This window comes from Patella vulgata, chromosome 2, assembly GCF_932274485.2.
Source record: "Patella vulgata chromosome 2, xgPatVulg1.2, whole genome shotgun sequence".
NCBI lineage: Eukaryota > Metazoa > Mollusca > Gastropoda > Patellidae > Patella > Patella vulgata.
The window spans coordinates 50,533,600-50,552,288 of record NC_065880.2 but is presented as its reverse complement, the minus strand read 5'-3'; the positions used below and the strand labels follow the sequence as shown (position 1 = coordinate 50,552,288).

The window sequence follows — 18,689 nt, the reverse complement described above, 5'->3', positions numbered from 1 at the left end:
GTGCGACAGTTACATGTTTATAGAATGCTACTCGAATTATGTATCTCAAAAATTCAGTGGTCTATCTCACGCAAACTTTGAAGCAAAGATATGACCAGTTTAAGTTCTGTCTGGGTTGAAAATTGTTCAACCCAACGAAATTTTGGGGAAAAGTTGGGCAGGGCAAAGAGACCAGAATTGACATTTAAGGGTAAATAATGGTGGCCTGCATCCAATGCAAACATTTGGAGTGCCTTCCCTTTATCTATAGCCGACCGGATGTTGACGTTTAGAAGCACGTGAATGAATGTATAAGTTTCATCTATTTTTCTAGACAATTCCAACACTTCCGAATCAGGCTATTGTTTCTGTACGGAAAACTAGCGTAAAGTTCCTGCGATGTCCCTGCACTGTTACAATAAGGGTTGTGGCAAGAAATTCGATCTTGATCAGAACGAAAACGGTAAAAAAAAAAAAATTGAACTTGAATTAAAGAAATACAGAATTTTCTTCACAAGTTTTCAAGGCGCTTGATCTTTATGATTTAAACTGGTCCCTTCAACCTGTTCGTTTCTCTGTGCATATTTCTATTAAATATTAATTAATACCACCCAACTGAATTCACAATGTAACTAGCTATCGCCATAATAAATGCCGCGAATCCCTGTGTAGAAAAACTGATAGTCCGAAAGGTCGCTGACTTCTCCAAATGATGATGATGAATACCCCACTGTGTGAAATATATATTGGGCGCTATTGCACTTTTGCACCTCTACCAGTCCCGTGGTTGTAGAGACTTGAAATTTTCAGGGGATGTTAAGGGGCAAGTCTGCAGAGTATGTCCGGTGCACATCTATCGTTAAACTGCTTTGAATACATGAATTAAAATTAACTAGATTATCTTTTGTTATTCTCAGGAAGCTGTAAATATCATCCCGGTGGACCGATATTTCATGATGCTTTAAAGGGATGGTCATGCTGCAAGAAAAGATCTACCGATTTTACAGAGTTTTTAAATATTCCAGTAAGTTGGCGGAGTTTCACCATATAAATGTTCATTGCAATTTTATGGTGTTGTAAATTTTACAGGTGGTTTAACGTCCCACTGTTCTGTACGGACTGGGCTTATCAAACTGTGGATTTTGCCTGGACAACGCCACTACGACCTACTCTTATTTCAAATTCCTAACTGTATCTTTATGTGTACACAGGATATTTAAACGACTAGATGCTGTCCATCTCAGGCTCTCCTTTCTACATCACCAACACTACAATCGAAACCCGGACGTACTAGTTAGGAGCCAGCACCTTGATCATTGAGTCTAAATTGTTGCAGGAGTGGTAAAGAAGGGAATAATCCCCTGGAAACAAAGAACAAACAGTGAAGAAAATTTATGTTTACTAATGTTATGGTGGGTTTTTTTTATTGGTTCCTACACTAAGCTCTTACACATCTGAAATATATTTCAGGGCTGTACAACGGGTGTACATTCAAATGAAAAACCTCCAGAGCCAGTACCAATCAAACCAGAAGAAAAATCATCAAAAGAAGAGGTAAAATAACTTCCCAAAATTCTTATAGAATCGTGTTCATGACTGATTTGTTACCACATAACAGAGACCTAGAAGAATTAAAGATGATGCCCTGCAACTCATCTGATCATACATCAGCAAGAGAACACAAAGGGTTCTGGTTGGAAACAGCTCCACTGCTTAATCATTGCTTCAATTTGGAGTTCCGCAAGGGTCAGTACTGGGGATGATACTGTGCAGTCTGGACTTGAATTTCACTTATATGCTGACGACACCCAACTGTATATTTCCTTCAAGCCATCAGACCCAAACAGTTTTAAACTATCAAAAGTTCAATATTGAAAAATGTATAGATGATATATATCTCTGGATGTCATAGAATTTCCTTAAACTTAACAATGAGAATACAGAGTACTTGGTAATTAATTCAAAACACAACCTCTCAAAGCAAGATGATCTTTCTATTTGTGTTGGTGCAATCTTCGATTGTAACATGAATATGGAGTCCCAAATTAACAATGTGTGTAAAGTAGGCTACTTTCATTTGAGAAACATTGCCAAAATTAGGAAGTTTATAACAATAAATGCAACAAAAACACTTATACAAGCCCTAGTTATCTCTGGACTAGATAATTTTAATTCACTGCTGTCAGGTGTTCCAAATAAATCGTTGGACAGACTATAAAAATTACAAAATTCAGCTGCTCGTCTCATCTCAGGCTGTTCTACATATGACCATATAACTCCAATACTGTTTAAAGATACATTATGGGAGATTAGATAAAGAGCTAGCAGTTCTCACTATAATAGTTAAAAAACTAGATAATCTAAATAAAGGCAATTTGCTGAAAATTTCAGTCAAATTGATTCACTCTGAACCGAGAATTTGGTGATTGAAATTTCGGCCTAACCTTGATCATCATTACTCAAGTCGGTACGATAAAAAACATTAACCTTGATACGGTTTTTATCCAAATTCTTAACTTAGTTGTTTCTATATTTTCATTTTTGTTTGAGTAATTTTATATATTCTATAGGTGAAAGACACGCTATTTGAATAAATAATAATAATTAATTGGGAGTCTTTGTCCTTGATCAAGTTTTAACATACAGTTAGTGCACCCATCAATGAAAGTTTGATAGCTTTTTGGATGGCTTAGACAATTTATCTGCTGTGGACACACATTTTGTTGCCAGGCAATCTGTGTAAGGATTAAACTGTCTAAGAGCTGAGTTAAGTATACAATCGTTGTTTTTTGAGGGGCGCGTGCACTTGCGGCACAGCTAATGTCAACCGAGGGAAGTTTTTCTCCCTCGCCCTTAAAATTGAAAATAGCTCTCCTTATTTGTAAATCATGGACATATATATTTAAAAGACTGTGAAAGAGTCACATTTTGATCAACACCATGCTGTCATTGTGAACATTTATTTGGTGTATTCGATTAGTGTATAATTGTGATCGCACATGGTAATAAAATTGTGATGAGAGAGAGAGAGAGAAATGGGGTTTAACGTCCACTCAACACAAACTAGGTCATTTCGGGACTAACATATGGTTTAATTTTATTTCAATAATTCGCTTGCGCGTAGGGGTCTTTAGCAGTGGGAGGAAACCGGAGGACCCGGAGAAAACCCACGAGGTTGGACAGGCGACCCTACTCCTTGTCACGTACAACCGGGGATTCGAAACCACGCCAGTCGGCTCAATGACAGACTTTATGATACAGCGCGCGCACGCTAACCATTCAGCCATCCAACCCCCCAAAATTCTGATGAATATGTTGCTAAAAATAGATGGCGCCTATGCATCATTGGTTAATTTAACTGAAATGTAAAGTAGAACTCTCGCAAAACGTGAGAAATTACGAGAGATGGCACATGGAAAATTTCCAATGAGAATAATTCCGGAAGAAATAGATAAAAATTTGATGGAATTTTCGAGTGTTCATGATTATATTTTGAGTAGAGGTTATGTTTTGAAACAAAATTTATACAAGCTATATATATTTAGAAATGTCGACAAGTAATTCTATTGGAATACCGTAAGTAGTTTTAGACAATGGCAAAAGTTTGACTTGACCATACGACTATGAGTGCTATTATTTTTAGCAGACGATGTTTATTATCATTTATGTAACCAGGAATGACCCCTTACACACAGTTATTGATCTTCAGAACCATTTCCAATACATACAAATAATCACTCCTTAATATCAGATCACTCTCCTCAATTTGTAAATCACTCTTCTTATCGAAACTGGGAGAGCTTTTTTAGGGGAGCAATTGTTTCAACTTGTTCAACTGGTTACAACATCAGTAACAGAACAGCCAAAAGTTACGTTTACCGATGACACCCCCATCGGCTCATCTCTAAAATTGTCAGCTGTGAAACAAAAAAAATTGGTTACATGTATATCTCGACATATGTGGACAAAAAGTTTTAAAGGTACACGTACCTATTGGCATTCTCGAAGCAAATTAACACATTAAACTTCATTAAATCTTTAACATTATATTTTATTAGCTACAATAATTACTGCTATTTTTTTGTTGAAGGTTGTAGTGGTCAAAGCACCTTTAGACAAAGAAATCAAAGCCAGACATACAGTCTCAGAATCTTATGCTGATGAACCATTAAAACCCCTGAAGAGATCAGTGGCTTCTTCTCTTAAAATGGCTTTAGAAAAACTCTCTTTAAATTCAGATACAAAGGATAATTCTGAAGGTTGGTGGTATTAATTTCTGGATTTGACAGGAATTTTTTATTGGAAATATAGTGGTAGGTTAATAATGCTCACAGAATTATTTGAATTCAAAAAGAATTCTAGGCTATTGAAATTTGAATCTTTTATCAAATCTATTCAAAGTTTTACTTTTGGTATTAGTTTTCAATATCAAAATGTCAGCTAAATTTGATTGAATTTCACCTTTTGTTGTCTACTTTGCATGTAGGAAATATTAGATGATATAAATATAAATTGATTCTGATAATTCAGGTTCAAATATATACTCTTCAAAAAAAGTAGGGGATATACAGAAACAATACAAAACTGCGGAAATGCACTGCTGTTTTTATTAGAGATAACCAGTGTATGCTAATAACAGGCCAATTGCCTTCACATGAACATAAACAGTTCATATGGGCGGCTTATCTAACAGCACAATTTCACTCACAAAGAGATACACCGTCAAAAGTGAAAATGGATGTTTTCGATTTTTGTCTTAATTATGAGTAATTGCTCCACCAATCCTCAGACATTCAGCATTTGGTTGTGGCATGCTCCTAATCAACCGTCCAATCATGATTTGGGGCAATCTGTCCCACTCCTCTTCCAGTGTATGGCGCTATTGCTTATTGCATGTGCAGCTCAGTCGCTGTGTTGGGGCGATAAGTTCTTCATCTGTGAACATACTCTCAAAGCATGTCAAATGGCCATGGCTATTTACCATATCGCAACCTGCATAGGTATTTGCATTTCAATATCCCCTACTTTTTTTGAAGAGTATATATAAAAAAGATTCTCTGTTTCTAAAAAGAGGGAAATTGAATCAAAAGCAATGCAAAAATTGATCATTTGGATCTTAATATAGCATTCGAATAAGGCTAAGAATATTAGACTAGTGAATAAAGTTCTAGATTTATATAATAGAATGTTTATATTAAAAGTATGAACACATTCTATATGTCTCATATTCTTGAAATGACTCGCTGCGGATCATCAGCTCAACATTGGCAGAGGATTGGCCCAAAGATTTTGATATATACCTTTGTGGGAAGTTTGAAATATATAATGTATTTATGTACCATTCACTCACAGTACATAAATCTCCTCCAATGCCAATTACACATGGTTGATTAGTATTTTTGATATTTAATGGTTATTTCTATTTCTATGGTTCCATGTGCTGACTATTTTGTCTTTACAGCTTCATTTTTGCTTACTCTTCTTCAAATCTTTTAATTTATAATGAATATAAATAATACATGTATATGTATTTTTTGTAGATTCTGAAAATCAGGAAATAAAAATAGGAACCTCTTGTAAAAATAATGCCTGTAATGCTGTAAGTTTATGACATAAATCATTTATTTTAAAAAATATATATAAAATAAGAAATGTAATGGGGTTTAGCATCCGACTGTTCTGCACAACTGGGCTAATGAAGATGGGCATACACCATACAGTGTGCTATAAGGTAAATTTTGCATGGACAGTGGCACTACGGCCTACTCTTATATTGAATTTCAACTGGCAAGAGTTCTTTTATGTGCACACCAATGTGTACATAGGACCTCGGTTGTTCGTCCCATTTGAATGACTATATGTTGTCCCTTGCCAGGCCCTCTGTCCTTCACTTACAATGGTCAACACAGGGATCAAACATGGGACCTCAAGGTTAGCTATCCGACATGTTACTCACTGAGCCAGTATAACAACTTAAAAGAAAATAATTTTGTTAACACTGTTCATAGAATAACTTAATATCCTAATATGTTTTTTCTTTTATTTATCAGACTTACCAAGATACTACAAGTAATCATGCTACATGTACATCACATCCTGGACAACCAGTATTCCATGAAGGGTAAGTAGATTACTATAAATAATGTAACAATAAAGGCTGATTTATAGTGAGGAAGTCCCATACTTTTATATTTTTGCCAAAAATGGTATATCTTGTGAGATATATAGAGTAGGGTGGTCCTTATTTTGCAAAATTTTGAAACAATGATGGGTTACCCGCAATTTATGTTGGAATTGATGAGAAAAAAATGAAAATAAAAAATAAATTGGTATACTCCTCAAACACCTTGACAAACTTCAAAAGTTACAAAACTCAGCATCTCGCCTTATTTCTGGAACAGTATACAGAGATCATATCACACCTTTTCTAGATAAACTACACTGGCTTCCTGTAATTTTTAGAATTGAATATAACGTTTTATTATTAGATGTTAAATGTATAAATAATCTGGCACCTACTTATCTTAATAATCTTTTTTGTTTTTATGAATCTCGTTGATAAAATTGGGTCTTCAAGTGATAATTTGCTCCTTATCGAGACAAAATGCCAAATTTCGTCACTTTCAGCGAGAAGGCCACTGAGGTTGCTGTCCCCAAACTGTGGAATAAACTTCTTTATTCCATCTTTTTTAAGAGAAATTTTAAATGACAGAAGTACATGACCGGATAGTATAAGGAAGTTTATTCCACAGTTTTGAAACTGACGCTATTGGCATTTTTATACACCCACATTTTCATGTGGACGTATTATGCACCCCCAATCTCCCCCTCCTCCCCGATTGTCCGTCCACAATTTTTTTGTGGACACTCTACAGGTCACAATTTTTATCTGATTTCAACGAAACTTGAAATATAGGTTTATCTCCCCAAGATCTTGGTTCCTTTGGATATTGGCATGTATCGGAACGTAACTTCGTGGATTATGGCCCCTGAATGTACGAAAAATCGTGTTTTTAGCTTGTGGACCCTATAGAGGTCATAATTTTTATACGATATTGTTGAAACTTGAAATGTAAGTTTATAACCCAAAGATCTCTGTTCCTTTTGATATTCGCGCATATTGTACCGTAACTTCCTGAATTATGGCCCATGTTTTTAGCTTGTGGACCCTATAGAGGTCATAATTTTTATCTGATTTAAAAAAACTTTTGAATATATCACTGTTACACCCTAAGGTTAGTTGAGTTCAAATTTCGTAAAAATCGGACCAAAACTGACAGACAATATGGCCGCCCCTGGTACTCAAACAGTGTAAAAATATGGTATATCAAGGTTGTGGACCCTCTAGAGGTCACAATTTTCTTCTGATTTTGATGAAACATGAAATGTAAGTTTATAACCTAAAGATCTTGGTTCCTATCGATATTCACGCATATCGGATCGTAACTTCCTGAATTATGGCCCCTGATTGTACGAAAAATCGCGTTTTTATCTGATTTAAAAAAAACTTTTGAATATATCACCGTTACACCCTAAGGTTGGTTGAGTTAAAATCGTAAAAATCGGACCAAAACTGACAGACAAAATGGCCGCCCCTGGTACTCAAATAGTGTAAAAATATGGTATATCAAGGTTGTGGACCCTCTAGAGGTCACAATTTTCTTCTGATTTTGATGAAACATGAAATGTAAGTTTATAACCTAAAGTTCTTGGTTCCTATCAATATTCATGCATATCGGATCATAACTTACTGAATTATGGCCAATGATTGTACGAAAAATCGCGTTTTTAGCTTGTGGTCCCTGTGGTCACAATTTTTATCCGATTTAAAAAACAACAACATGTGAATATATCACCATTACACTCTAAGATCTTGGTTCCTTTTGGTAATCGTGCATATCCGAACGTAACTATGACTCCTGATTGTTTTCGAATGTAGGATGAATTCGAATTTCGGGAAAATCGAAATGAAGCTGCCTGACAAAATGGACGCTCTTTGTACGAAAATTGTGTAAAAGTATGAAATATGAAGGTTGTGGACCCTCTAGAGGTCACAATTTTTGTCCGATTTTGATGAAACTTAAAACCTATCTTTATATCCCAAAGATCTCAGTCCCTTTTGATATTTGCCCATTTCAGACCATAACTTTCTGGATTATATATTGCCCCTGATTGTACAAAAAATCCTGTTAGTTTTTGGGTTGTTCTCTATCCATCTCTTGCAAAATGTGGGCGTATCTAGCCTGGCAGCCGCTGGCTCTCGATATGAAGCAGGGGGGTCATGGTGGCTAAGTGGGTAAGACGTTGGCTCGCTAGCTTGGAGGTCGGGTGTTCGATCCCTGCATTGGACGAGAAAGTTCATCCAGATTTTCCGGTGGGGTTCCCACTTGTCAGTGATGCAGGACAGAGGGCCTGACAAGGACAGCTGTCTAATCTTTAGGATGGGATGAAAAACTAAGGTCCTGTGTACACATTGGTGTGCATGTAAAAGATCCATTGGCATTTGGAATTTGATATAAGTTTAGGCCGTAGTGCCGCTTTCCAGGCAAAATTCTTCCATAGCAAACTGTATGGTGTATGCCCGTCTTCATTAGCCCAGCTCGGAGCAGAACAGTAGGATGTTAAACCTCATTTCATTTCATTTCGATATGAAGCAAATTATCACTTGAAGACCGTAATTATCGACGATAAATATTAACATATTTTAGCTATGTTTCTTAGATTAAAATAACTTATTTCAAAGATATTGTTTATGTGATTTATCAAAGAAAAATTTGAATTAAAAATTAGATCAATATTTCTGGTTGACTGAGAAGTGACAATGCAACTATTTCCTGCTTGTGTCAATTGAACAAAGTTGAACTTTTTCCTATTTAAAGAAGACCCAATAACCAAATATTCTGTCTTATCTGCAGTAAGTTTTAAAAAAATTTTGTTCATCCAAATTTCTATGCCTGCAATACAAGTTTCAATATTCAGCTTTGAAATTCCCTTTTAATAGGTTTAAACAAAATGTACAATTGTATATCAATCATTGCATATAGATGAAATAATAATTCATGTCTATGAGACCAAGTGGTTTAGTGTTTAGTGGTTTAGGATCGGTCCGAGGATGGATCCTTTGGGGTACACCAGAAGCCACAACAGAAGGGCTAGAAGTAAAGGCCTAGGAGAAAGGGACAATTTCCCGGAAAAGTCTTGAATTTGCCAAGTTTTGAACCTCTGTTTAAATCACTGGAATCACTTGTGTAGCTCTGTAAATATTATTTTTGTCTTGTTCACATTCTAATTAACCAGGAAAGAACATTTATTTTCATGTATAACTTTTTTCCATAAAAATAAAAAAAAAATTGAAAAAATGCCAAAAAGTCACCTTTTGTTTGAACTTTGATAGACGGTAGCACCCTCTAAAAAAATTTTTATATTCTTTCTCTCATCAATTCCAACATAAATTGAGGGTAGCCCCTTAACTTTTCAAAATTTTGCAAAATAAGGACTACTCCAATATAGAGCCAAGCACATTTTAAAGCTGTAGATGGTCATTGGAGTGATGATTTTGAGTCCCTTGCAAATTAAAATATTGTGGAAGTTAAATCTCTAAATGTAATATCAGTTCAGAAATAGTTCAATTACATTCGGTAATTTATAAAATTTGACATCTGCAGTTGATATAAACATTGATCAGATTTAATTCTAGCTGGGAGATTATCTACCATTGATATTTTGGGGTTGTTTTCTCCATTTAATGTTAATAATTAATTTCAGGACAATTTAGCATGGATTAAACTTTTGTGTGGTTTTCTGCAGACAAAATCCTTCACTGTAGTCTACATTATTTTCTGGATACTTACCCAGTAATAAAAACAGAAATAGTAGGAAGTAAATAATAACCACAATACAGTATTTAAACATGCAAATTACAATATGCAAGAGCTAAATCTGCCTATTGCAGATCTATTTTTAGGCCTGAAATGTTATCTAAATTATTATGTAGACATTAATTAACTTAATCAGACCATAATTATAATAATAATAATAATAATAATAAAAACTTTATTTAATGAGGCAACGTATTTAGTTTGCAAAAAAAAAACTAATCTTCCATAGGTCCCTCCTAAACTACAAAGGCATATATACATGTAATATCAGGATAAATTTAAAATCATTAGAAATGCAATAGCATTTTAAAGTGGGAAGTTTGATAAGTCACTCCCAAACTACAAAACATATACATTATACAAGTAGAATATAGGAAGAACACTATAATTACACACAAAATAAAATAGAATGCAGTTGCAAGTTAAAAATAATAAGTATGTCATCAGTTGAATATTATGGTTCCTTCAGTGTGCAAAATAAATGAGTTTTCAGTTTAATCTTAAAATTTTCAACATTTTTACACATCTTTATATCAAAGGGCAGATTGTTCCATAAAAGACATGCAGAATAATGAAAAGTACGTTTCATGGATTCCGTTTTGCATTTTTGAAGAAAAAGAGATTTACTGGTCTGTGAACGGAGCAAGATATCCGTTTTGGAAACAAGAGATTTTTCAATAAAATGGAAATTTAGATAAAGTGGAGTATTAAATGTAATAATTTTGAATGATAAGACAATTTTATTGTAAAGAATCCTCTGTGTAAGAGTAAGCCAACCGAGTTTAGTAAATAAAGAGGTGGACGGAGTTTCAATCGGTGCATCAAGAATAGCTCTTGCTGCCCTCTTTTGTAATTTTAAAAGAATGTCTAATCTACTTTTGGTAGCATTTCCCCAAATAATAGAGCAATAATCAAATATTGGTAGTATGTAACTGTTATAAAACAAAATTCTTGTCTCGTAAGGTAAATGATCTTTTATCTTATTTAGGAGAAATATTTTTGATGCAAGTTTTTTAGACATATCTGCTATCTGTGCTTCCCAATTAAGGTCTTGGTCAATTTGAATTCCAAGTAATTTTGCGGTAGTAACCGTCTCAATTTTCTCACCATGGAGTGATAAAGTTAGGTTTTTCTGATTTCTTTTGTGTTTTGTTGAAATCAGCATTGATTTTGTTTTCGAAGGATTGATTACCATCCCATTGTTTTCACACCATTCAGCAACCAAATAGAGATCATTTTGGAGATTTTTGGCGATGGATAAAATATCTTTGTGTGAACAATGCAGGGTACTGTCATCAGCAAACAAATCTATCTGACTTGATTCAATATTGAGTGGGAGATCATTTATAAAAATTAGGAATAGGAGAGGACCCAGGATCGAACCTTGTGGAACCCCACATTTGACTGTAGTAATTGAGGAGGTAATTGATCCTAAACATACTTTTTGCTTCCGTGAGTCAAGATATGATTCAATCAAAATTTGTGAATTATTATCAAATCGATAAAGATGTAGTTTTTCAATAATAAGCTTATGATCAATGAGATCAAATGCTTTGCTAAAATCAAGATACACTATACCACTCATCGCACCATTATCGATAGCATCAAGCCAATTATCTGTCATTCGGATCAGTGCAGTAGCACATGAATGATTTGATCTAAATCCAGATTGGTAAGCATAAAGAACATTGAAGGTTTCCAAATAAGTTTGAATTTGAGTGCTCAAGTGCCTTTCGAATATTTTTGAAATTGTGGGGAGAATTGAGATTGGCCTATAATTGTTCGGATCATCTTTAGCTCCCTTCTTATGTATAGGAATAATTTTAGCCAGTTTAAGGGCACTGGGGAACAGGTTTTGAGAAATACAAAGATTAATGATATATGTCAAACTGCTACAAATTGTATACGCAGACAATTTTAAAATTTTGGGTCCAATACCATCACACCCAATGGCTTTGTTACTATTTAAACTCAATAAATGTTTTAATACCTCTGTGGTAGTAATACAATTAATAGAAAAGTTGTTATTTGGGGGAATCTTATCATTTACGTAATCTGATATCTTTCGTTTGCACTCTTGAGAAAGTGGTGTATAGGGGGGCTTAATGTCATCAGTTAAATTAGTGAAGTAATCATTCATCACATTAGCAATAGCATTTAGATCATTAACTGTTGTTTTTCCATATTTAATACTATTGGGATAAGGGCAATTATTGGGTTTATTTTGTATGTCACTAAAATATCTCCATATGTTTTTAGATTGCTCTTCATTTTCGATAGAGTCCTTGATAAAGTTTTTTTTGGCTTTATTAATGAGATTTTTGGTTTTATTTCTCCATATTCTATAGTCGTCACACCTCTTGGAGGCTTTAAAGAAGTCCCTGAACTTTCGGGCTTTATTTATTTCCTCATTAAACCACTTCGGTTGATAGTATCTTTTTACTCTTTTTCGCTTTTGCGGAGCATGGCAGTCTAAAACACCTATAAAAAGGTTATACCAAGTATCAAGGGCAGAATTTGGGTCATCAATTGACTCGACTAGTTCAAATGGAATTTTAGCAAGATCATTAATAAAATTAGAATCATCAAAGGTTTTGTAATTTCTGTATAGAATTTCCAAGTGGTTGTGTTTTGTGATTTTTCTCTTGCAGTTTCCAATGATAAAAATAATCGGAAAATGGTCACTAATACCATATTGAGGAACTTTAATTTCAACAATATTATCCGGTGTGTTTGTATATAGATGGTCAATGACAGTAGAAGAATTTTTAAAACAGCGTGTAGGGGCAGTAATTAATTGATGTAATCCCTGCATATTGATTATGTTTTCCCATCGTTTTGGAACAGTAGTTGAATAATCTATATTAAAATCTCCTATTACATAAATAGATTGACCAGTATTTATGGAATTTAAACTAGTTTCAAAATCATCAAGCCAACCTGTACACGAAGAAGGTGGTCTATATACAAGGCATAATAAAAATGATTTTTCATATTCTGGATGGAGTTCAATCCAAATGGATTCGATATTTTGATGTTCATAATCAAGTTTTCTTGAATATTTTAGATCTGAATTTACATATAAGATAAGGCCTCCGCCACTTTTGCTCAGTCGATCTTTTCTGATCAGATCATAACCAAAGATATTAATAAATTTATCGTCAATTTCAGAATGTAAAAACGTTTCAGAAAAGCCCATGACATTAAAATTTTCATTATCTTGCAAAATTAAATCCCTTACTTCATCAATTTTACCGAAAAGTCTATTTATATTTAAATGACCTATTTTAAAACCTTTACGTTTGGTTGAAAATAAAGTGGAAACAGAGGGATAATTGATGGATTGTAATGAATCGAGGGTTACATCAGAGTCAATAAACTGACTGCTGAGGTAGCCTTTATGCATCGTTGGATCATTACTTTTATGATCTTCAAAAATCAGACTATTATTATCAGTACCAACAGGATTATCGAAGGAAGTTTCAGTATCATTAGTTGTGCTATTACTTGAAAGAGTTACATTAGTGAAACAGTGGAAGTTATCAATCAATGGTTCAATAGAATAATCAAAAATATTAGTGGTGTTGGTCATATATTGCATAAAATTATTATAATCAATTAAATCAGAATCATACGTAGATTTTCCGGCTTCAAAAACATTGCCTTTATCCTAGTACCTATCTGTACAATATTGCCTATGAAATGCTTTACAATAATTCGCTTTATGACCCTCAATATTACACCGGTAACATGTAACCTTGGTACCAATTTTACACGTGTCTTTTGTATGACTCGAAATACCACAGAAGAAACAGGGTTTAATGAAACTATTGTTAATGTCTAGTCTTTCCTTGATAATGTCTACATATTCTTCATAAATATGTAGTAGTGCAGATGTACCTCTGTCAGACAAGTGAATATTGTCTTTCCAAATATGTCTGTAGTCAGATTTTATTGAATCAAACACTCGAATTAGATTTACTGCCTTTTGAACACAAAACTCACGAAGGACATTGTTATAAAATTGAATGTTATGATCGATATTTTGTCCTGCCTGGTCATGTCTTGGTGTAGCCTCACAGATGAAAATATGTGCATTTGGCCTTTTCTTTCTAATAGTGTCCACTGTTCTTTTCAGGTCATATGTAATATCCGATAAGGACCGTAGCTCTGATACGTCATTCCCTCCAGCCTGAATGATAATTTTGTCATACATGCTGAGATCCATGCGCTGTAGATTTTTGACAATGTTGAAAATCTTGGCACCATTAATTGACAGCACTTTAACATTTGATTTTAGCCCATTTAATTTAACTCTTTGTAAAATGGAACTGCCGATAAGAAGAATGTTTTTCTGGGATTGGGTTTCATTTGACAATTTATCTCCAATTACAATCGGTGGTTCTTTGGGTTTACTGGTGTCAATGACCTTTAGTCCATCCTGTCTCTCTTCAGTTAAGGTTCTAGTTGTTAGTGGCGTATCTGTACTGGCACGTGTCTTTGATGTTGATGGGGTAGTGTGGGTGGTAGTTTCTGTTGTAACATTCTTATCATCGTGGGAATGGAGATTTATAATGGATACATTGTTGTCTGAAGTATTATCTCTTGTACTAACCGGTTTGTCTTCACTAGTATTTTGTTGTTGATTTACTGCTGGTGTCTCATTTGATATGATTTTGATAGTGTCTGTGTTGATTTCCTGACTGGTTAGCATTACCGGGTCTGTTTGAGTTGCACTGTCAACGTAACTGATTTTATGGTTGAGGGCCTCTTGAAGTTGAAACACTTGGCTATCAAGATCTCTTATTTTCTCAAACAGGCAGTCTAGGTCAGAGTTCGTTACATGTACATTTTGTGATTGATAAGGTGTAGAATAAATTGGAGGAATGAAATCAAGTGAACTATTTTCCACAGGGAGTGGTATGATTACATTTCTAGATGTACTATGGCTGTATTCAGAATTAACATCAAATAAATCTACTATATCTTCCTTTGAGGTATTTTCAATACTGCTCACATCTCCTGCGAATTTATCCAGAAGATTTGGAAAAACAGATGTAATCCATGCTATGCAGGCCCCTCCTTGAATATGTACCATATCCGTTGTTGGGTATAGATAAATCTTGAGTTTTTTGCCACCCATTTCAGTAGTTAGAACAAAACCATGATGAGATTTTGGAAAACTGTCTTTCGAATAGTGTAAATGCAACAGTTTTTCCATTATGTTAAAATATGAGTGTTGAATAAATTGTACTGTAACACTGCAGCATTTATCTGTGTAGTCACTAAGTGTGAAATACTCATTGTTATTGACATCAATTGGTGTTGGTTCACAATTTGAACTTACTTGAGAGGATTGGTTTTCAAATGAATTTACTTCCATCTTCGTATATTTTAAGTATATTTTGTATATTATTCACATAAATTAGCAGATTGTAATATCCATTTAAACGAAGCAATAGCTTACCGTATTTTATTATCCATATAGTATTAAGTATTCACGGCTCTATTTAAGAATTGTCACTATATTTTTGAATCCAAAATTCTAAAATTAAGATTAAGGTAATCCACAGAATTTCACGAAAATCCAAATAAACATGTATAATAATCTTATCTTAACATTACAAGAAGGAATGGCACTTTGTTGGTTAGTATTTTTGAAGTACAGCACAATTTCTCCAGAGCTATTTTATTCCTGGCTGGTACTGGCGGCCATACTCTCGATGCCATCGTTAACCTGCGATATTTAGTGGATTTGAAATTTGAATACATTTTGTTCTGGATAATTTAACATATAAATGGATAATCGAGACTTGGTTTATTATCGCACCAATGTTAGTAATGACATTTGAGGCTATCCTAAAATTAAATCGCTAATACTAGTATTTTGTTTTCATTATCTATTTTTTAACTATTATAGCGAGAACTGTCAGCTCTTTATCTAATCTTACCAAATGACCTCTTTAATATGGCAAAAGCTAGGCAATGTTTTTCATTCCTAATTAATCTATTTATTTATTTTTCAGTATGAAATATTGGTCATGTTGTCAGAGAAAGACATCAGATTTTGATAATTTCTTAGCCCAAGAAGGATGTAATCTTACAAAACACATATGGATCAAACCCAGAGTAAATGTTTTTATATGCTATTTTATTAGTAACTGTCAAATATGTGTTTTAATAATTAGAATTGTGAGATAAACTTATACCAGAGATTTATTACAAAACCTGGAAATGTGAATCTATACTGTAATAATAACAATTTCTTGGGTACTATAAAAAATTGGTCCAAATAGAGTATAAGGTAGTTGGTTAGTATGAATCAAGCTCAACAATATTTTCCACAATGGCACAAATAAATGCTGTCAACTAAATTATCATCAAAATTATCAAAAGTACATTTTAACTTTAGACCAAAGATAATAAACGCTGGAGCTGAACATTTATTAGACTAAAAAATTGAATAGGTGGATGACATCCAACACATTAAACATACCTACTCAAGAGTGTGATCCAAGACAATATTCATTCCTTTGGTCAAACAATGTGTAATTGTAGTCATTCCTGATCGTGTTTGTTTGTTTATCTGAAGTATATGTATTGTATATTTATAATAGGTTGAAGGTGAAGAAGTGAAGACATGTAGATATGATTGGCACCAGACATCATCTAATGTGTGTATATCTATATTTGCTAAAACAGCTATACCAGATAAATGTACAATAGATATTAATAAAGTTACCTGTAAGTTACACCTAGTATTTGATGGTGGAAAGAGTGTATTTAATAAAACATTTCATCTTAGTGATGTAAGTATAGTATATTGATATTGATTATTATGCAGCATAAAAATAATCATGGAAACTGAAAATTATCTGTGCAAGTCAAGGGTTCAAACCTGGATTTGTATGCGACAGGGAAAATAGTTAGTCTGCCTAACCTCTTGAGTTAGCTTCAGTTATTTGTTGAAATAAAAATATATGACATAAGAACATACAAACAAAATTTTCTGGTTCTCAGACAATCTTTAGCAAAAGTCTGATGCAGGAAGTGGTTTTTATTTTTGTGTTTTTGTCAAATGATCATTAGTGGTCTAAATGAACATCACAGGCACAAGATTTATCTCATGTATATAGGAATGTATGATTATCCATGCATGATTATTAGGGTTGTATACTTGATAAATGAGCCTCTGGATTCATTTGAATTTTTTTTGTTGGATTACTTCCTGTAGCTGGGTTAAAATATTTATGTGCTGTGCAGTAATTATTGAGACTTCATGAGGTCCCTTTGAAGTGACGCAGGATTATCTGAGAAGCAGAATATTTAGTGTCTAAATAAAAATGACCAGTTTAAATTTCTCCCTCTAAAAGAGGAGAGAATTGTACCTGGAAAAATCTACCACATTAAAAAAAACTATAAAATTTGTCTTAAAAAAGTAAATTCAAGAAATAAATATCCTCTATCCTTTTTTATTATTTCAGCTTATTGTACCCGAAAAAAGTGAAGTGAAAATGTTAGGAACAAAGGTTGAACTTAATTTGAAAAAGAATGATTGTTTTAGTTGGCCATTTTTAGAACGATCTAACAAGACGGAACAAACCCCGACAGCCAGACAACTAGGAAATGATTAATGATAATAATGCTATAGGAAATTTACTGTTAATTTATTGAAAGATTAAATTACTTGCAATGGAGAAGAAATCTACAACAGAATTTTATTGGTATCAGTGTATATAGTGTGAAGATTTTTACCCTCATCTATTTGTCCCATCCATTTCATTTTGTAATATTGATCAGTTATCAAACATTTTCACTGAGGAAAATTTTATATTACTAAATGTTCCGGTAAGCAAAATATAACTGTTAAGTTTTGAAGTTTTTTAAAGACCTAACTTTGGCTCGTTCTGGTAATTTTGTATGGTAAAATGTTTTGTTCCACATAAGACCCTGGTCTTCAAGCATCAAGCGCAGATCGTTTCTATTTAATCTATGCCTGGTTCATCATTGAGAATGTGTTATGTTTTTAATACACCTTTGTAGACCCATAACTATTGTCCTACTATGTATATGTATATTGTAAGTATATAAAATACAGATGTGAAGTTATCCTTTGATGTGATGCCATCCTTTGATATTTTCAAATAATGGTACAGGCAACATACCAGTTGTACATGATTTTATATTAGATGAAATATTGGACTTGCATGACGATTCCATTGAAATGTACTTGCGGGATAGTTTCTGTATTTTAAGGTGTTTAATGGTTTCGAGCAAGACATTGCCTAATATATTGAAACAACACTCGGGCTAACCGGCAGGAGTATTGACTGACAATAAACTGAATTTGGCTGCCAAATTTTTCTGACAGTCAATTTACATTTCATAAAAGTGAGAATTTAAGAGTTAAAATTATCGTATAAATTGAGACAATAATGAATTTCTGAAAAAAAAACCCCCCAAAAAACGCCTCATAAAAGACTGTGCACTTACAATTGGGGTACATATTCATTAGCAAATATCAAATGATATAATATTACATCAAATATACAACTATTTGATGATATTGTTAGTTTTGTTAATTCACCCACCCCGTCAATAAATATTTTGTAAATATTCTTGTGTTATTGCAATTATGAAAATCTGTTGACAGATTTGGATAACTGTGTTCTTTTTGTAATGGGGTGAGCTTCAACTGAGGGGACAGTTGGATGGCAGAATGGTTAGCATGTGCGCTCTGTATCATAAGGTCTGTCATTGAGTCAACTAGCGTTGTTTCGATTTCCTGGTTGTGCGTGACAAGGAGTGGGGTCGCCTATCCAACCTTGTGTG

General features: G+C 33.7%; 1 protein-coding gene across 1 annotated transcript; it reads left to right on the top strand.

The window, feature by feature from the left end:
• Positions 1-243: 243 nt before the first annotated feature.
• Positions 244-18,475, top strand: LOC126811978 (cysteine and histidine-rich domain-containing protein 1). The gene is made up of 9 exons (XM_050538077.2): positions 244-442; positions 897-1,003; positions 1,450-1,533; positions 4,070-4,238; positions 5,520-5,578; positions 6,030-6,100; positions 15,884-15,986; positions 16,475-16,666; positions 17,342-18,475. The coding sequence occupies exons 1-9, from the start codon at positions 379-381 to the stop codon at positions 17,489-17,491; spliced, it is 999 nt and encodes a 332-aa protein (XP_050394034.2). The 5' UTR covers positions 244-378; the 3' UTR covers positions 17,492-18,475.
• Positions 18,476-18,689: the final 214 nt, after the last annotated feature.